We start from the raw sequence: 16,549 nt of genomic DNA, 5'->3' as shown, positions 1-16,549 counted from the left end.
AAAACAAACGTATTGAATTTGTCAGTTAGTTTTGGAGTCAGGCTCAAAAGGCAATAGTATTTTAGAGGAAAGCATATACGGTTGACCCTTGAACAACTTGGGGGTTAGGCGCCAACCCTCCACCCGGTTGAAAATCCATGTATAGTCGACTTAGAGTTGGCCCTTTGTACCTGCAGCCTCAGATTCAACCAACCCTGGATCGTGTAGTGCTGTAGTATTTCCTATTGAAAAAATCCGAGTATAAGTGGACTTAATGCAGTTCACCCGTGTTGTTCAAGGTCAACTGTACTTAACCACTCTATCCTCTCAAAAGAATTTTTCCCTTTATCTTTTCTCAAGGTCAGGTCAGAGCCAGCCCCTGTGGTGAAAATTGTTGAACATCTTAGTACACTGTTTGATGTTCACATGTAAAAATTTGTCTTTATAAGTTCCTTCCAACCGAATAATAATATGATCTCAAATTGGTTCCGACTCCCAAACTTATGACACAATTTCACCTTCCCTTTTTCCCTCTTGATCTGTTTTCTTTAAAATAGATCTGCTTCTCTTCTTGCGTATACTTGGAGATTAAAACAGTCACAGGAAAAAAAAATAATGAAAGTCACAGGCTCTCCCTGTTTTATAAAGTTGAAAAGGTGACTGCATGATTTCCATGTACTAAATGGACATTCAAGTAAAGATTCATTCATGTTAATATATTTTGAATTCATTTTCCAAAGTAAGCACTAATGAGCATTTCATGGCAAAGAAAATTTAGTCTCATACCTGCAGGTTGTGTCCAGGATGTACAACACCCTGGTGAGTGAGGAATATACAGCCTGTTCATTTCCTGTAATCGAAGTTCCATTTCTTATGACAGTAGCTTTAGCTCTTAATGTTCATTGTTTAGGATTCATTTACAAAAGCCAGAGGAGTTAATTTCTTTGATAATAGTGCTTCCAAGAAAATGAAGGTCCTTTTCCATATGCTGAATCGTTGGAACTTCGAGGAGGACACCATACAGTTTTATCAGTATTGAATATCACAGTCCAGAAACTATTTGAAATCACACTTACATCCTGTGGTTTTAGGAAATTAAAATGCAGTTACATGCTGGAATGCATTGAGCATGCTGTGAAACATGGTCGTTTGAGATTCAAATGGCAATCTGTGAGAAACTGCTCTCTTCTCTGGGGCCAGTTTTACTTTTACATGACCCAAACCCTGACTTAGAAAATACAGAGCTTAATATGGGCAATATTGTTAGTCGGCATGGTGCTCTTTTCACTAAATCTTGTTTCTCCTTTCAGCTGTTCAGTAGTTAAATTTCTCTGCAAAAGGCACAGCTGATCACCATGGGTGTCGGTAAAACAGACTTTGGTTACAAGGTGCATCAGTGGCCCTTGCAGGACAAATTACATTTTCCCCCTGTCCTGAATTGCTGAGAACGTCTGGAAACCCTATTCTTCCCTGCCCTCAACCCATCCCCCGCAACCCGGCATACTGGGGGGATTCGGGTTCTATGGTTATTTGCTCAGCTAAAAAGTCTGCCTCACAATAGAAACCTATTGTTTTTACTGCTGTACAGTACCATGGGGGGAGGGGCTGGCAAACTAAAGTAATTCGGAAAATTTTAAAGAGATTCTTTTGTTCATAAATAGGTCTTTTGTTTTTCAATTCAGGACCTCTGCCTACTCTAAATAAAGGATTTCAAAAGTTCCTCAAATGATTTTTAAGTAAACGTGTGCTAGGTTGCTTTTTAAATTGATGGATGGATATGTATAGATTTCAAAAATTCTGCATCACAGCTACATTGTACTTTTTTGGATTAAATTATTTTTAAAAATATTTACTGGAAACACTAGTAGAAAATTTGTTCAAATGCATAAACCCGCTACTAAGAAGGAAATGAAAATGATTCCCGTTCTCGTGGTACAGCAGTAAAATCATTGTTAATTTTTTTATGCTCTCCTGATCTTTTTTTCCTGTGCATATAGCTGTGTGAATTTTTTAAGAACAAAACAAGAAATCATGCTTCACACTTTTGTTATCGTTCTTAATACTTTGTGTGGCTTCTTAGTTTTAGTAAAGTAAAAACGACTTGACCACTAATATGGTCAGTCATTCAGCAAACAAATGCCACTACTTATGTGATAGTATCTAATACAGATATTTTACAAGCATAAGATTTACAAGAGCTTTACAAGGGTAAACCGAACGTTTTGGAGTTGGTTTTATAGCCATGATAAACTGTGATTTGATCTGACCCTTAATGTTGCACAATATTGTACTGCCAACTAAAACTTGGCATTTGCCGTCTGCCTCTATAAGGATTAAGTCGCAAACGTCTGTAGCTGCTGACCTTCCACACATCCTGAAAGGAGTTCAGGGCGGAGATCAGGAATGAGGCCCTCTGTGCTCTGGGAAAACTGGCAGAACAGGGCTTCAGAGAGAGATTTTCAGGAGGAGGTTTTATGAGCCCATGTCTTGCACCTCCTCAGATCTAGAAAAGCACTAAGATCGTGAACGGAGACATCTGCTCCTCGTGACCAGCAGCGGCCTTCTGCTGAGACGTGCGCTTGACTGCACGCACCCCCTTCACTAAAATCATATGTAACACTGACCTTCCCCCCACCCCTTCGGAGCAGTTCCTCAGAGCTCTCTGAGAGGCTGTCTCCCGGGCTGTAGTCCTCATTTTGCCCCAGATAAAACTTCACTCACAACTCTCACGTTGTGCGTTTTTTTTCAGTCGACAGTACTATTTTTGTTGGTAGTAAAATCCTTTTGGTTCCAGTTTTACAAAATATTAAAACTTTGTTAAGCATATGGTATTTCCCAAGCACCATTCTATGTTTTCCCCTATGTTACCTCAGTTTATCCTCAGAACATAATTGAATGCTTCATCATTGACCCCTCAGATATTATTTATTGCAAAAATAATAGCTAATAATGGCTTTTAATCAGAAATGTAAACTAATTTTAATTTAAATATTGCTCTATAATATTTTTATGGATACTGTTAGTATTTCAGAGGAGCTAATTAGAATAAGCTTTATTTCTATTTCTACTTATAGAAGTATACATTTTACCACAGATTAGTCTAGATTTCACTCTCTCTTTTCTGTACATACTTTGAAATATTTGCAGGTAATTTCCTAATTTGTCTATAATATAACTAAGTCATAAATTCTTAGGGTATTGAATTTTAATTTACTATTAAAAAAGCAGCACCTAATTTTGGTTTAGTGCTTTATGTACTTAACTCAGGTTAGAGAATTTCTAGGACACCTAAAATCTTGCCAGCAGCTGCCGAAAATCTAAACTAGTATAAGATGGTTTTTCCTCATTTGGTCCCCATCCCCCAAAACTCTGAGCCTCCGAACTGTGTTATTTTATGTTGTTTCATTTGTCTCTTTTCTTCTCTCTTTATTCCGTCCTTCTTTTTTGCTGGCATGGTTCCCTGGCATTTTTTCCATACTTCTGCAGTTTCTGTCATACATGCCCACAGAAAAACCAAGTCCCACTCTGACTGTGCCTTTGTGTGTGAAATAACCAGGTTCAGAAAGAGCTCTGGCCTATATTGGCTTGCTTGGTTTCTCCAAGCCTGGTAGCACGTCCCTCAAGAAAGGATGTACGTCAGCTATAATATCATCTTAATCACTGGGAAACAGTGCCTGATGAGAAAGCAAATTTACTGAAACTCCCTAAGGCCCCTAAAAATGTGCTGCAGTGATAACTTACAGTTAAGTGGACAGTGGCCTTCTGAATTATTTTAGATGTAGAATTAAGTTGTTGTTCTTTTAATTCTTCTCGGGGTAAAAATTTTTTCAAGTCTAGATTTGAGGTTGACCTACCCATTTGAAGTTGCGAAATGAATGTTGATTGTTGGATACTTAATAAACGTAAATTCTTTGTTGCCAGTAAAGATGGTGCTATTGGATATAGCCAGCTGGAGATAGAATTAACATGTAGCCTACTGCGTGTCATAAAGAAACCAGGCATCAAACCAAGAAAATATCTTTGGAAACTTGGCTCTTATATTTGGTGAATCGGAAGAATGTGGGTTTTTTTTTTTTTTTTAAGATTTTTAAAAAATATATTTATTTATTTATTGCTGCGTTGGGTCTTTGTTGCGGTGCATGGGCTTCTCGTTGCGGTGGCTTTTCTTGTGTTGTGCAGAGCACAGGCTCTAGGCCTGTGGGCTCAGTAGTTGTGGCTCGCAGTCTCTAGAGCACAGGGGTCAGTAGTTGTGGCGCACGGGCTTAGTTGCTCTGCAGCTTGTGAGATCTTCCCGGACCAGGGCTTGAACCTGTGTCCCCTGCATTGGCGGGCGGATTCTTAACCACTGCGCCACCAGGGAAGCCCTGAAGAATGTGTTTTGATATGGAAAATGTAGAAAGTTACAGTCTCCTAATTTTTTCAATTTACCCCCTGTCCACTTAAAAATACCACTTTATTATACTATTACTATATTTTCCCACTCACCTACTTTTCAGAGATATACTTTTTTAATCCAGATGTTATAGTGTAGTGCTAATATGACTCCTGGTTTAAAAATCAGAAGCTAGATTTCCCTAGTTTGCATGGTCTTGTAATGAGGACACTACGGAGCAAAACAAGAAGTCCTTCCTACAGTGTTTATGCGTAAGAGTGAAGCAGTGTAATGTTTTAATATTTGCGTTTTCTATTAAGAAATGTGAAGCCAAGACTCATTAAGGTAAACTTCAACAGTTGTAAATGACTGTTGTCATTTTTAAAGGGTGTTTTAAAAAAGCCAGTCTTACAGAGAAATTTTTAAAATATTGTTTTACAGATCTTTACCAGCCAGTCTTTGCACAATAAGGCATGTATGTGTGAGCAGTAAGCCAGAGGCAGGCTGAAATACCACTGAAAAGTTTTGAAAAGCAGACTGAAGATTTCCATTTAGCTATTCAAGAAATATTTCTCTGATCTCTTTCTTTTTGCTTATGAAATAGAAACAGTTTTTTAAGTAATTCCTTTTACAGTCATTCACCCAGTTTTCAATGTAATTAGTCCTATAATAAATAATAAAAATGATTCCAGCATCATGATAGCAGGCTCAAAATTATCGTGATGCTTCAAAACATGTCTATAAATGCTAGTTCTACCTGGTTCTAATGTGTGGCATCTTGCTGTGCTACTTTCTTTGTTTCAGTGAAAACTGACATTTCTGATGTCACGAAGGGGTTGTCCAAAATATCAGTTAAAGAATAAAAGTAAAGCCCACGCCTGCTGTTTAAGTGCTGGATGAACTATGATATTCTGTTGAATATGAGACATCATCAATTTTAAGTCCTATATTTTAGGTACCACTAAGAAAAAATGTTGCCAAGTAGACTATGACTGCATAAGTTGTAAGATACATTTGGGTTTCAGAAACGTCAACCACGTAAAAATGTGACTCTTAACATAGAGGAAGCGGGGTTCAGTCTGTGCACTGTAATAGCTGGCAAAGCTGTGCAGTGTTGAGGAGACTTGTTTTTATGTGTTAGAGAGCTTTGTGGCATCTTAATTCTAGGCCTTAAATATGTTATAGGTGGAGTGTGCACGTAACGTATCAGAGTTGGAAGACATTGATTTCAAATGCTTTTATATGCAAATAAGATTACTATCATTGATGATAGTAATAGAGTTCTTTTAATACTCTGATCTAGGTAGTTTAGAAAATTTGGTGAAGACATGTAACTACTTTACAAGGATATTTTATTGTAATAAAAGTGAAACCTTTTTACTACCCCAAATCATCAAAATTCTATAAGCATTGTCCATCTCCATACATTCTGGATTAAAACAAATTAAAAAAAATTTTTTTAAACTGGTCTGATGTTGGAAGGCAGCAGTAAAAGTAGAGAATTTAAAAACTGCTTAGCCAGTAAATTTAGTGATCTCTGACAATTGGTGGAATGCTTAAAGATTAAATAAGTAAAGAAGGGGCAAAAGATGATATCCCAGGATGTCATCAAGCTTGTCATCAGCCCTAAAATAATTTGCAGTTGACTGGACATTTTCCTACCTTGTGAGTTATCAGTAAATATTCTGTAGTTTGGAGTCTGCATCACTTGATATTCAATACAGTGCCTATTACCTATTGGAGAAACTGACCCAAAGACAAATGTAACAACCTGAAGGTTTCCGAAATCATCCCCACCCAACTTCAGTGTAAGAATGGAGCCTCTGCATCTGCTTGCAAGGTATTTTTAAACTGTTTAGATTCTGTTTTGTGGATGTTAATATTCATTCTCTCTGCAGAAAAATAAGCAAGCTGTAACATGAAGGTATGAAAAGGTCTGTTTATTTTATGAGTGGTCTTTTATGTGATGTTGGCAGAATGTTTTTAATATAAACATGGAAACTTGGGTAGAATTCCTGTTCTTGTAAGAAATGTATTTTCCTAGCTGCCATTCATTTGAAATAGACATCATAGGGGAGACTTGACCTGTTCATGCTTCTGTGGAGTGTTCACTAATAATAAAATGAAATTTGTCTGTAAATAGGAAGGACAACGTTGACAGTAGGGAAAGAATTAAGTTACCTGCTTTACTAACCCCTAGCAAAATAAGAAAGCAAGAATAAAAATCTGAGCACTTCTAATGCTAAAGAGACTGTCTTAGCCTGGTTTCTTTCTGGAAGCAGATCCTGAAACATGGGGTTGCATTCAGATGATTTATTTGAGAGATTGTCTTGGGGAGCAGGAGTCGGGGACTGGGGAGAGTGAACTAGGGGAGGGGGAAAAGAATAGAAGGATGTGTTATTGTGTGAGCTACCACTTTAAGGACTGGATTTCAGTCCTTTTGAGAGACCTTCTGGTGTGTGTCTCAGAGTTGGCCACCCAAGGGACCAAAGGAAGAAGTACTTGTCCACTGGCTTCCTCTCCACTGGCCAATGGTTGTCTCATTGGGTGTTAACGCCGCTGCACTTTCAATTTGTATCTGTACATTTGCAGAGCAGACTCCTATGGGCACTGCAGCCTGTTGCCTCTGAAAGGCAGGAAGCAAGAGAGACAGACCTTGCCAATCTGTCCTGATAGAACTGTACTTCATAGTTGTAGCATGAGTTGGAAGTGAGGCCAAGGGGATATAAGAGGCAATCCCAAGAGGTTTCTAATATAGGAAAGGTATAGAATGAGGTGGCATGTCCCTGATGTCCGTTGACCATGTCAGTTGACCATGTCAGTTGCATTAGGGCAGATGGAGTAAGGACGGCAAACGTGAGAAAGTAGTGGACTCTTTTAAAAAAGAAAAAAGCTAGCTTAATTTTAAATAAGAGGAGCCAATGCAAGAATTAGAAACCTAAATTTGAAGTCATAAATTCATTCATTCAACAAGTATTAAGCCAGGCATTGTGCTTTATGATGGGATGTAAATTACTCATCCTGGCCCTCAGGGAATTTAGCAAAGGACACTCTGACAATTTCAGTAAAATGTGATAAGTAGCATATTGGGGGTAATAGAAGATGCAATTAATTCACATAGGAGGGTCCTCAACCCAGATTTGGACAGGGCATGGGAGGGCAGGGAACACTTGTTGGATGAAGTGATCTAAGTTAGAATTTAAAGGGACAGAATTCAAGAGCTCTAGGCAGAGAAGACTTATTCAGAAGGTCTGGGGAGCAGAGAGCACTGCTAGAGTTTAGAGTGGGCCTGGGCTCGGAGTGGGGAGATGTAGCTGGCCAATGCAGGACTTTGTAAATCATTGTGCGGAGTTCAGCTTTTTCTTCTGAAAGCACTGGAAGGCCATGAAAGGGTTTTAAGCGCTGAGTGACATCAGCAGATTGTCATTTCTACTCCACATGTGGAGAACGAATGGGACTTAGTTAAGACTGGAGGTAGGAAGACCAATTAGGAGGGTTTCGCGTACAGTTCTCTAAGCAGAAGGCGATGGTGGCCTAGACTAGGTTGGGAACAATTGGGAACAGAGAGGGAGTGAAAGGATAGGAAAGCTATTCCGGAGGTGGGGTCCACAGGACTGGCTGGTTAATTGTGTATGGCAATGGGGGAGAGAGAGTTGTCAAGAGAGTTTTATGGGTTCTGACAGGAACTGAGTTAATGCTGACTTCATTTCTGAAATGAGGAACGTGGAAGAGGAGCAGATTTTTTGGAGAAGGAAAAGAATAGTAAGTTCTGCTTTGGACCTGTTGACTTAAAGGTATTAGAAGACATCCAGTAGAGGTGTTGGGAGGCGCCACTGTCCCTCTTCCTCACTGTTGCTATCAGAAGATTAAAAATTTTTTTAAATAAATTTATTATTTTTAAAATTTATTTATTTTTGGCAGCATTGGGTCTTCGTTGCTGGGCGTGGGCTTTCTCTGGTTGCAGTGCGCGGGCTTCTCTTGTTGCGGAGCAAAGGCTCTAGGCGCGCGGGCTCCAGTAGTTGTGGTGCGCGGGATCAGTAGTTGCGGCTCATGGGCTCTAGAGCGCAGGGTCAGTAGTTGTGGCGCATGGGCTAATTTGCTCCGCGGCATGTGGGATCTTCCCGGACCAGGGACCCGTGTCCCCTGCATTGGCAAGTGGATTCTTAACCACTGCACCACCATGGAAGTCCCCAGAAGATTAAAATTTCAGTTCTGGTTTTAGGTGAAGCCAAGTAGTTTCGGATAGTGAACTCTCCACTCTAGGCCACTGCTAGAAATGCACTTTACATTGTGACATAATACACATTTCCTGGAATACCTGTGTACACGCACGTGCTCCCACACACACACACACACACACACACACAGCTGAAACAAAAATATGCTGAACAATACTCACCGTTACTCAAATAATGCACTCTAGTGTTTTTGAATTTGTTGTAGTTTTTTTTTTTTTTTTTTTTTTTTTAAAGAAATGCTGTTCAGGGCTTCCCTGGTGGCGCAGTGGTTGAGAGTCCGCCTGCCGGTGCAGGGGACACGGGTTCGTGCCCCGGTCCGGGAAGATCCCACATGCCGCGGAGTGGCTGGGCCCGTGAGCCACTGGGCCGCTGAGCCTGTGCGTCCGGAGCCTGTGCTCAGCAGCGGGAGGGGCCACAGCAGTGAGAGGCCCGCGTACCGGAAAAAAAAAAAAAAAAAAAAAAAAAATGCTGTTCACAGTCGATTACATTGATTTCCTAACCATAAATACCACCCACAATCTGAAAAACACTAGTCTGGGAGAACTAAGAGATGAGGGGGCCTGGATTGTCACTCCAGCTTTTCTACTTCTTCTATTTTTGGTAGAGGTAGTAGTGGTAAGCAGTGACTGGTATGGTTAATATTTCCTGGTCCAAGCACTGTGCTAAATGCTTATCATGTATCATCTTCCTTCATCCTCACAATGCCTCTCCTGCTCTTTCCCCGAAATCAGTATTCATGAGGCAAACAGCTGGTTAGAGTTAGAAAGGGGTCAGGATGGGGAGCACATATTAGAATGTTCCTGTCACTGGAAAGACCTGTATAAATGACTAACTAGACATCTCACAGTTGTAGTTAACGGGAGGCCTCTGCTTAGTGGTGGATATCGTCTGTACATATCGGGTACATCCAGCCCATTGCCCTAAAAGCCGAGGTTGGACCAGGGAATGTGCCAACACAAGCGAGTTACTGTCCTGATAGGCCGTATTTGAGTGCCCAGTTACAACCCTGCACAGCTTCAGTGGAGGGCTTCCAGATCAGATATTTGGAGTCTCTATGGTGAAATTCAAGTGTTAGAAATAATGGGCTCACTCATTAAAAGACTGAGGAAAGTTTTGGCCCTAGGCAAGGACTATATAGGCAAGGGAAAAAGAAAATAGTACAAGTTTAAAGCCATTTTTATTTAATTGTAGCTGTACCTCTCTGGGCTTTCCTTGTCTGTTGCTAACAGGCCTCTTCTCTGTTTCTTAATTCTAGTGATATCAATAACTAAGATATCAATTTTTCTCATGGTTTTCATTTTGTGTTTTATTCTTAGGTATATACACATACATGAGCTTTGGGTAAGAAATGTCACTTGTTTATTGATGGGTGATAGGTTGTTTTTTTTTCCCTCCTCTCCTCTGTTACAGTAGATTTAGACTTAGGACTGTAGCACAGACTCTTACATTCTTATAAAGGAGTCTCCTATTAATCTTGGTCAAGATTTTAATATTTTTATATTTTACTGGGGTCTAATTTTGTAATTGTATTGATCAAGTATTCCAAAGATTATTAACTGAAAACTGTGCAGAACTAAACAAAATTCTATTCTGTGGTATCCCACAATAATATCATTGTTTATCACATATGTTTTAGCAAGCTACACAGTCATATGCCTTATTTTTAAAATAACTCTTCACTTTTATTTGTAATGTAACAATCTTTGTTTACCAAATGTCTGGATTCTCCAGACGCGTCTGCCTTTTGAGAAAGATGTGACCTTATAGGCTTGACTCCTTGGACAAACTCTGGACTGAAATACTATGCATGATGATTTTATTACACAGTCAAAGATGCTTTTTAAAAAATATTTTACTCTAAATAAACATTTGAATATGCTAGGGAACATTTAAATAAAGACAGTTTGTGTTTTCTTCTCTCAATTCCTTTTTAGCTCACTGTGTCAAGTTGCATAGTTAATGTCTCCGCAGACCACAGCAGAGTCATTTAATGCGGTATTCTGAGCCTTAATGTCCAGAACTCTGAGTTCTAATTTCACAATTAGATCTAAGTTAAGTTCCCTTCTTAAAGAAGAAAATCTCTCTCTTCCGAAGAGTAGGTTGTGAAGTGTGACAATGCTTATGAGAGAATGTAATGAAAGTACTTCAAAGAGCTGTGAAATAACACTTGTGCTATTTAAACTTTCTCATCAGCATTTTTCTCACCTGCCATCTGTACCAGCCTTATCAATCCAAAGCACATTATTGCTCTTATGGGAGCTTTGATCTTCATTTTAAAGTAATGCCAGGTAATTCCTCCATGCTCTGAATAAAACCAAAGAAAATCTTTCCAGGTTAATAAGTTAGAGGGTATGGGGAGGGAAAGAAAGGATTAGATACTGTGATATACTGACTAAATGTAAATAAGTTATGTTTGAGCTAGTTCACTAAATTTGCAATATCCTTGTCCTTTAAAATAATGAATAATGTTTTCAGAAAAAGTCTAGTGATTATAAATGGAATTATATTTTTAACATCTCTTTAAAAAAACACCCTATTGTTATATCCATTTTGTGAATCCTTTGATAATACAAAGGCTCTTTGCAATGCAGTTAGTCACCATGTTATATCGTCATTTTAAAAATTAGGAGTTTTGAAAATGTTTCCTTAAAGCACTTAAACTGCATTCAAGAAGGCGAGTAATAGCAGAAGGGACCATTTAGTTTATTTGTACTTTTTGAATTTGCCACTGGTGCTAGGGTTCGTTTTGAGAGATAGTCCTGTCTTTAAACTACAAACTGCAGCCGCTTCTTTTATAACTGTTTAAATCGGAAACTGATTTAAGACTTATGGAGAAGTACTTGGATTATAGGAAGAGTTCTTAAAGATTTATTTTAAACTTTAAGAGACTAGAATTTACTTTAGAAAGTCTCAACTTTTAGGGACCTGTGACTGTGTAGCTGAGCAACGTGAAGACAAGACTTCATGTCTTGTCAGAATCTGTGTCTGTGTCAGAATCTGTCAGAGCTGAGGGGGACACAGGAAAGGGACCCAGGAGTGGCCTGAAACAAAACGGAGTTTCTTCTCATGCTCCTGCTGTCCAGAAGTTTTCTATATTGATGGTAAAATTTTGCCGTAACTGACTTTGGCTGCTGGTTAGCTTGTTTATTTAATGACAAGAAAGGAGTTTTAACGTTCTTATTATAGTACCCCTCCACCTTTTCATTGTTAAAACATTTTGCTTCAAAGTAGGCATTTTCAGTGCAATGTAATGAAATGAAAACGAAAGCCTAGAGCGTTAAGTCATTTGGGGAGATTTGAGTCAGCAGGTAACAACAAATGGATTCCATCCTAAGCAGATGGGAACTAGTGAAAGCACAGCAGAAACTCTGGAGGTGCATGGAACTGGACTGGTAGCCCCAGAAACGGTTGGGAGGGTCTAATAAAGGTTAAAGCAAAAACACCAAAACCTGGGTAGCTAGAGGAGGTTTTTAAAAGAAAACATTTTTCCTCTGAGCAAGACGATAATATACCAGAAGACACGTGGCAAAGCTTATTCAGTGTCGTACTTTTTGTTTATCACCTTGGAGAGGGGGAGTTTGCTTTGTGGAAGTACGTTGCATGTTCCCATCTAGTATCCAGAGATAATAGAATTAAAACACTCAGGTGGGGCTTCCCTGGTGGCACAGTGGTTGAGAGTCCACCTGCCGATGCAGGGGACGCGGGTTCGTGCCCCGGTCCGGGAAGATCCCACATGCCGCGGAGCAGCTGGGCCCGTGAGCCATGGCCGCTGGGCCTGCGCGTCCGGAGCCTGTGCTCCGCAACGGGAGAGGCCACAACAGTGAGAGGCCCGCGTACCGCAACAAAAAAAAAAAAAACAAAAAACAAAAACCACTCAGGTGATTATGGGCATTGAACTGGGGACCAGTAACCAACGGGGCTTTTGGGCAGCAGCAAAGCAGTTTGTAGCTCGTGGCGGTCTGAAAAGTATCTGTAAATTCTGGTCAAGCAGTTGACTTCGGCTGTGATTCACTCTTGGGTTTGGGCCCAAACTCCTCTCTTCATACAAATCATCGGTTAAGCTTTGTCAGTCACTGAAAGATCTGGAGCATGGGTGTCCTCTACACAGTGTCTTTGTTTCTGCCATTCTCAGCCTCTCTGGAGAAGCGACATAGACTAGTCCAGGATGTGAGGCGTGAGGCATGAGACAGAGCCTTTCATTCCAAATAAGCCAGGGGCATTTTTGACAGGTTGTTTGCATTAGCATCATTTCCTTATGTTTTATTGTGGTTAATTAACAGGAGTTTTATGAAGATTTCAGGTACCATTCTTGTTCTAAAAATGGATCAGCACAGCACAGTCTAAAGCTATTGTGACCTGATTAATTTTAACATTTATTACACATTCAAAAATGGAGAATAATCCAAGAATGATTTAATTTGAGAATTCAGACATTGAGTAATAAACATATGGTACTAATTAACATGAGAATTGATAAAAGTTGGGGAGCTGCTCTGAAGATAGGTCCCTGGTGCTCGTCTCTGAAGGGTGTGAGATTAGGATCAGCACCGGGAACCACAGATGCTTACTTGTAGTCTACCCGGCGCTGCGCCTCATATGTCTGTGTATCGCCATAGTTCAGGGCATGTGGTGTCTGGGTGCTGATTCAGTTCCCACCCTTGAGGAGTTTACCGTCAGGTTGGGAAGGCTGTCCACACATAAACTGATAACGAGGAACTAGAATATTGTTCCTATAAATAAAAGGTTGTTTTTTTCTGCATTAAAAAGCACCATTTTTGATGGATGTGTTAAGTGGCTTGTTTGTGGTGTTCCTTACACGATGTACACATATGTCGAAACCTCACGTTGTACACCTTAAGTACAGTTGACCCTTGAACAACGTGGGTTTGAACTGGGTGTGTCTACTTACACACGGATTTTTTTTTCAGTAGTAAATACTTCAGTACTGCACTCTCCAGGGTTAGTTGAATCCGAGGATATGGAAACGCGGATACAGAGGAACCACGTATATGGGGGTGGGGGGGGATGGCTATAAATTACACTTGGACTTTTATGTAGAGGGTCAGTACCCCTAACCCCCACTTTGTTCAAGGGCAACTGTATATGCAATTTTAATTTTTATTTGTCAAATATACCTTAATGAAGCTGGGGGGAGAAGCACCATTTTTAAGTGGCCATAATTAAGGAGAAGCAGCTAAGGTGACCTTAAGATGGCTTACAGGAACAAATTGCTGACATTTGTAACTGCGTTTTCCCAAGCGAAGTTGACAGAAGAATAAAATGATGCTGCGTGTGCTTTCCTCCTGCTGATTGTTTTCACATGTGGAGCTTATTGCTCGTTGCATTTTGGTCTCTAAATTGTGAGAACAGTTAGAAATGAATGAAACTGTAAAGTCTTCGCATTTTTTACAAAGGACATATGGGTTATGTTTTCTCTAATTTGTTTGCATAAAAGATTTTGGAAACTTGTACTGTCGCCATTAACTCTGTTCATGGGCCTTTGTACTCCTACTGTTGTTTGGCATTAAAATAAAACCCTGAAACATGTTACGTCTTGAATAAGAAAAGCTTTAGAATCCTAGATAAGCTGGATTATGGCTGGTGAATCTGGGGCTGGAAGAGGAGCTCCCTGTAACCTTGCTTCCTAGGTAAGCATACCTGTGTTTGTATTAAACATGGTTCATAACTTAACCCAGCAGGTCATCATTGTTTTGGCGTTCAGAGAATCACTGTTTACAGTGGGGAGAAGAGATGGCTGTGTGTAACTTGGCTTTACTTAACCTTTTGTGAAGGTTTTTGAGGGATCTAATTTGATGTTTTGTTTTGTCTGTTGGCTTTTTTTTCTGACAGCCTTGGTATCATTTTGCTCATGTTAAATATTCCTTTTATTAAAATTTTTTTGGTAAGCCTAACCTAGGTAAGTGCTGTTCTTGAGATATCTACGTTTGCCTTAAAGGTTTGGGTGTTCTTATGTGTCAGAAAATTTAAACATTTATTCATTTGTTCATTCATTGAAAAGATACTCTGAAATGAATGTGTAAAGTCTCATTTTGAGATTGCTCTTAATTGCAGTGGATAAATGAAAGGTCCTGATAAGATTTTTTTTTTTTCAGTTAAGGAAGTATCTTATAAATCCCCCACTCATCTTGAATAATAAATTGTTAAAAAATCAAGCACAGTGAGTTATTGTTATTAAGTCAGATCAGACTTATTATTAAAATTTGGCTTTATTGATCAAAGTATTTATTTCATAGCATTGTTTGAATTTTAAACCACAAAGAAGTAATTGGTCTTTAGGTTCAAAAGCAGACAGTCTTAAACAACATGATACATAATGAAACATAGAATATTTTAAATTTGTACATAAGGTGCTACAGTTTTGCTTTGGCTTACGAAAATCAGTAAAATCTTGAAATACTACCTTTGACCACTAATCTCAGAGGTTGTTAGGGACTTTTCTGCTAAAATAACTACACCATGAAGACTTGGCACAGTGAGAACATCCTGGGTATTTTACTCTGTTGCCTTTGTGAGTGCGCGCTCTCCCTCTCTCTCGGGGGGCGGGGTGGTGGTGGTGGTGTTTCTTTCTTAATGTATCAAACAGTCCATTCCTTCTCACTGCGGCGTAGTGTTCCATGGTGTGGATAATAGATGTATACCATGGTTTGTTTGACCATTTGCCTATTGAAGGTCATCAGGGTTTTCTCCGATTTAGGACTGTTACCAAAAAAAACTACTCTGAACATTTGTTATACAGGTTTTTGTCTAGACTTCAGTTTTTGTTTCTCTGGGCTAAATGCCTAGGAGTATAATTGCTGAGTTGTATGGTAAGTTGTATGTTTTTAAGAAGCTGCCAAACTGTTTTCCATTTAGTTGCTACCAAACTAAATGCCAGGCGTTTCCAAAGTGGCTGCACCATTTTATATTACCACTAACAAAGTCTAAAAGATGCAGTTTCTTCACATTCTTGCCAGCATCTGGTTTTGTTACTATTTTTAAATTTAGCTGTTCTAATAGATGGGTAACGGCATCTCACTGTGGTCTTATTTTGTGTTTCCCTTATGGCTAATGATGTCGAACACCTTTTCTTGTGCTTATTTACCATCCAAACATTCCCTTCGGTGAAGTGTATCCTCCTGTCTTCTGTGCGTTTTCTGAATGGATTGTTTGCTTTTATGTTGTTGAGTTACAAGAGTTCTTTATATATTCTAGATACAAGTCCTTACCAACTTGTCTTTTCATCCCTTTAACAGGGTCTTTCACAGAGCAAAAGTTTTAATTTTAATGCGGTCCAGTTTATCACTTTTTTATGTGTCATGCTTTTGGTGTTAGGTCTAAGAACTCTTCACTAAGCCCTAGGTCTCAAATATCTTCTAAAAGTTTTATATTTTTACATGTAACATTTAAATCTATGATCCATTTTGAGTTAATTTTTGTATAAGATGTGAAGTATAGGTCAAGATTTAATTTCTTGCCTATGGATATGCAAGTATTCCACCACTATTGAAAAGGTTCTTCCTCCGTTTAATTGATTTTTTTTTAGTCAAAAATTGGTTGGCCATACTTGTGTGGGGCTATTTCTGGATTCTCTATTCTGTTCTACACATCCATATGTCTACCCTTTGCCAACACTCTACAGTCTTGATTGCTGTAGCTATATAACAGGTCTTAGAGATTGGATAGAGTGATTCTTCTGCAACTTTATTCTTTTTCAGAATGGTTTTAGCTCTTCTAGTTCCTTTGCCTTTCCATATAAATTTTAGAATAATCTTGTCTATATCTATAAAAATACTTGTAGGGATTTTGATAGGAATTTTGTTAAATCTATATATCAGTTTGAGAAGAATTGATATCTCCACTGTAAGTCTTATAATCCATGAAAATGGTTTATCTATCCACTTATTTAGATCATCTCTGATTTCTTTCATGAGCATTTTATAGTTTTCAGCATGCAGGTCCT

The 16,549-nt window shown here is 39.1% G+C and overlaps 1 protein-coding gene across 9 annotated transcripts in view; it reads left to right on the top strand.

The window, feature by feature from the left end:
- The window catches only part of ATE1 (arginyltransferase 1), a 171,364-nt gene that overhangs the window by 135,292 nt on the left and 19,523 nt on the right, over window positions 1-16,549 (top strand). Inside the window, exon 13 of one of the 9 annotated variants that reach the window (XM_029245398.1) lies at window positions 2,481-2,940. The exons of the other annotated variants lie outside the window; for them this stretch is intronic. Coding sequence (XP_029101231.1) covers window positions 2,481-2,497 — 17 coding nt within the window. The 3' untranslated portion in view covers window positions 2,498-2,940. Of the gene's footprint in view, window positions 1-2,480; window positions 2,941-16,549 lie in introns of those variants that run through there. 9 annotated transcript variants of the gene reach the window in all.

The sequence above is a fragment of the Monodon monoceros genome, unplaced genomic scaffold (assembly GCF_005190385.1).
Source record: "Monodon monoceros isolate NGI ecotype Baffin Bay Population unplaced genomic scaffold, NGI_Narwhal_1 Super_Scaffold_4, whole genome shotgun sequence".
NCBI classification, from domain to species: Eukaryota; Metazoa; Chordata; class Mammalia; order Artiodactyla; family Monodontidae; genus Monodon; species Monodon monoceros.
This window is presented reverse-complemented; position numbering and strand designations above follow the sequence as displayed.